Source organism: Vicia villosa, unplaced genomic scaffold (assembly GCF_029867415.1).
Source record: "Vicia villosa cultivar HV-30 ecotype Madison, WI unplaced genomic scaffold, Vvil1.0 ctg.000920F_1_1, whole genome shotgun sequence".
Taxonomy (NCBI): Eukaryota; Viridiplantae; Streptophyta; class Magnoliopsida; order Fabales; family Fabaceae; genus Vicia; species Vicia villosa.
In genome coordinates, this window is record NW_026705414.1 from 580,099 (window position 1) to 581,134 (window position 1,036).

The window sequence follows — 1,036 nt, forward strand, 5'->3', positions numbered from 1 at the left end:
GTTTGTCATAAAACATGGATAAAAGGTTTTCACAAAGCAATTCACACACCTAACCCTAGCATGCTTTCTCATATTTTCTAAACTCAAATTTTACGCTTACTTTAATCTGTTACATTTGTATTCAATTTCCCAACAAACCACAAACCCTCATGATATTTTATTCAGTTGAATAATTAAAATAGCTTATCTTTTCTACGCAATCCTCGAGATCGATATTCAGGATTAATCCCTTTTATTACTACATCGTTCAAATAGTACACTGGCTATTTTCTCGATCAATATTTCATATGGTTAGCATGTGGGACAGACACCATGGTCAGGTATCTGCCGGAAAGGTGCATGAGACAGCTTGAACGTGTGCAAATGATACCTAGGTCTCTATTTGAGGCTGCGATTGACACCATTACGCGCCGAGCTTTCACTAATACCTTTCAAAATTGGGAGCATCATTTGGTGCCAGAGGAGTATCGGGAGATGCGTGCATTCCAGAGCTGGCACTACGTAGATGGATATGTGACATGGTTTTTTAAAGTCTCACATCCTATCATGACACCAGATGCTCCTTGGCGTCCACCTAGGCCAGCGTATGAGAAGCTCATGGAGAATCAGCAGGGCGAGGATGACCATGCCATTGATATGTTAGCGGATACAGTTGATTGGGCAGGAGGCATTGGATATAGGGATCATGCAATAAGGCGGTGTAGAGGTGGTTGCCATAATGGGGAGGATTGTCAAGGAGGCGTCCAATGTGACAGGCTATAGGAGGCACAGGAGGTTGCAGGGGGTTAGAATTAAGCATACTCAGTAGTAGCAGTACCCTGTGTTTTATGACTTTTATTTCAAGTTGTATATTTGTACATTTTGCACTTTCAAACCATTGTACCGTATTTTGATACTTAATTTTATTTTACGTTGTTGTTATTTCTAAATCGTGTTATTGGATAAAAGATATCAAATTTAGTTATTCTGTTTCTCTGATTTTAACAATGTAATTATGAAGTTTTTTTAAAAAATGACAGAGTCAGAGAAAATTTTG

At 38.8% G+C, this 1,036-nt stretch overlaps 1 protein-coding gene across 1 annotated transcript; it reads left to right on the forward strand.

Annotated features, from left to right (window-relative positions):
* The first annotated feature begins 312 nt into the window (after positions 1-312).
* LOC131632257 (uncharacterized) lies at positions 313-762 on the forward strand. Its single transcript, XM_058903042.1, has one exon. The coding sequence runs from the start codon at positions 313-315 to the stop codon at positions 760-762; it is 450 nt and encodes a 149-aa protein (XP_058759025.1).
* Positions 763-1,036: the final 274 nt, after the last annotated feature.

What these genes read in the sequence shown, in the direction of transcription:
- LOC131632257 (XM_058903042.1), top strand. Translation starts at nt 313, where the DNA reads ATGGTCAGGTATCTGCCGGAAAGGTGCATGAGACAGCTTGAACGTGTG.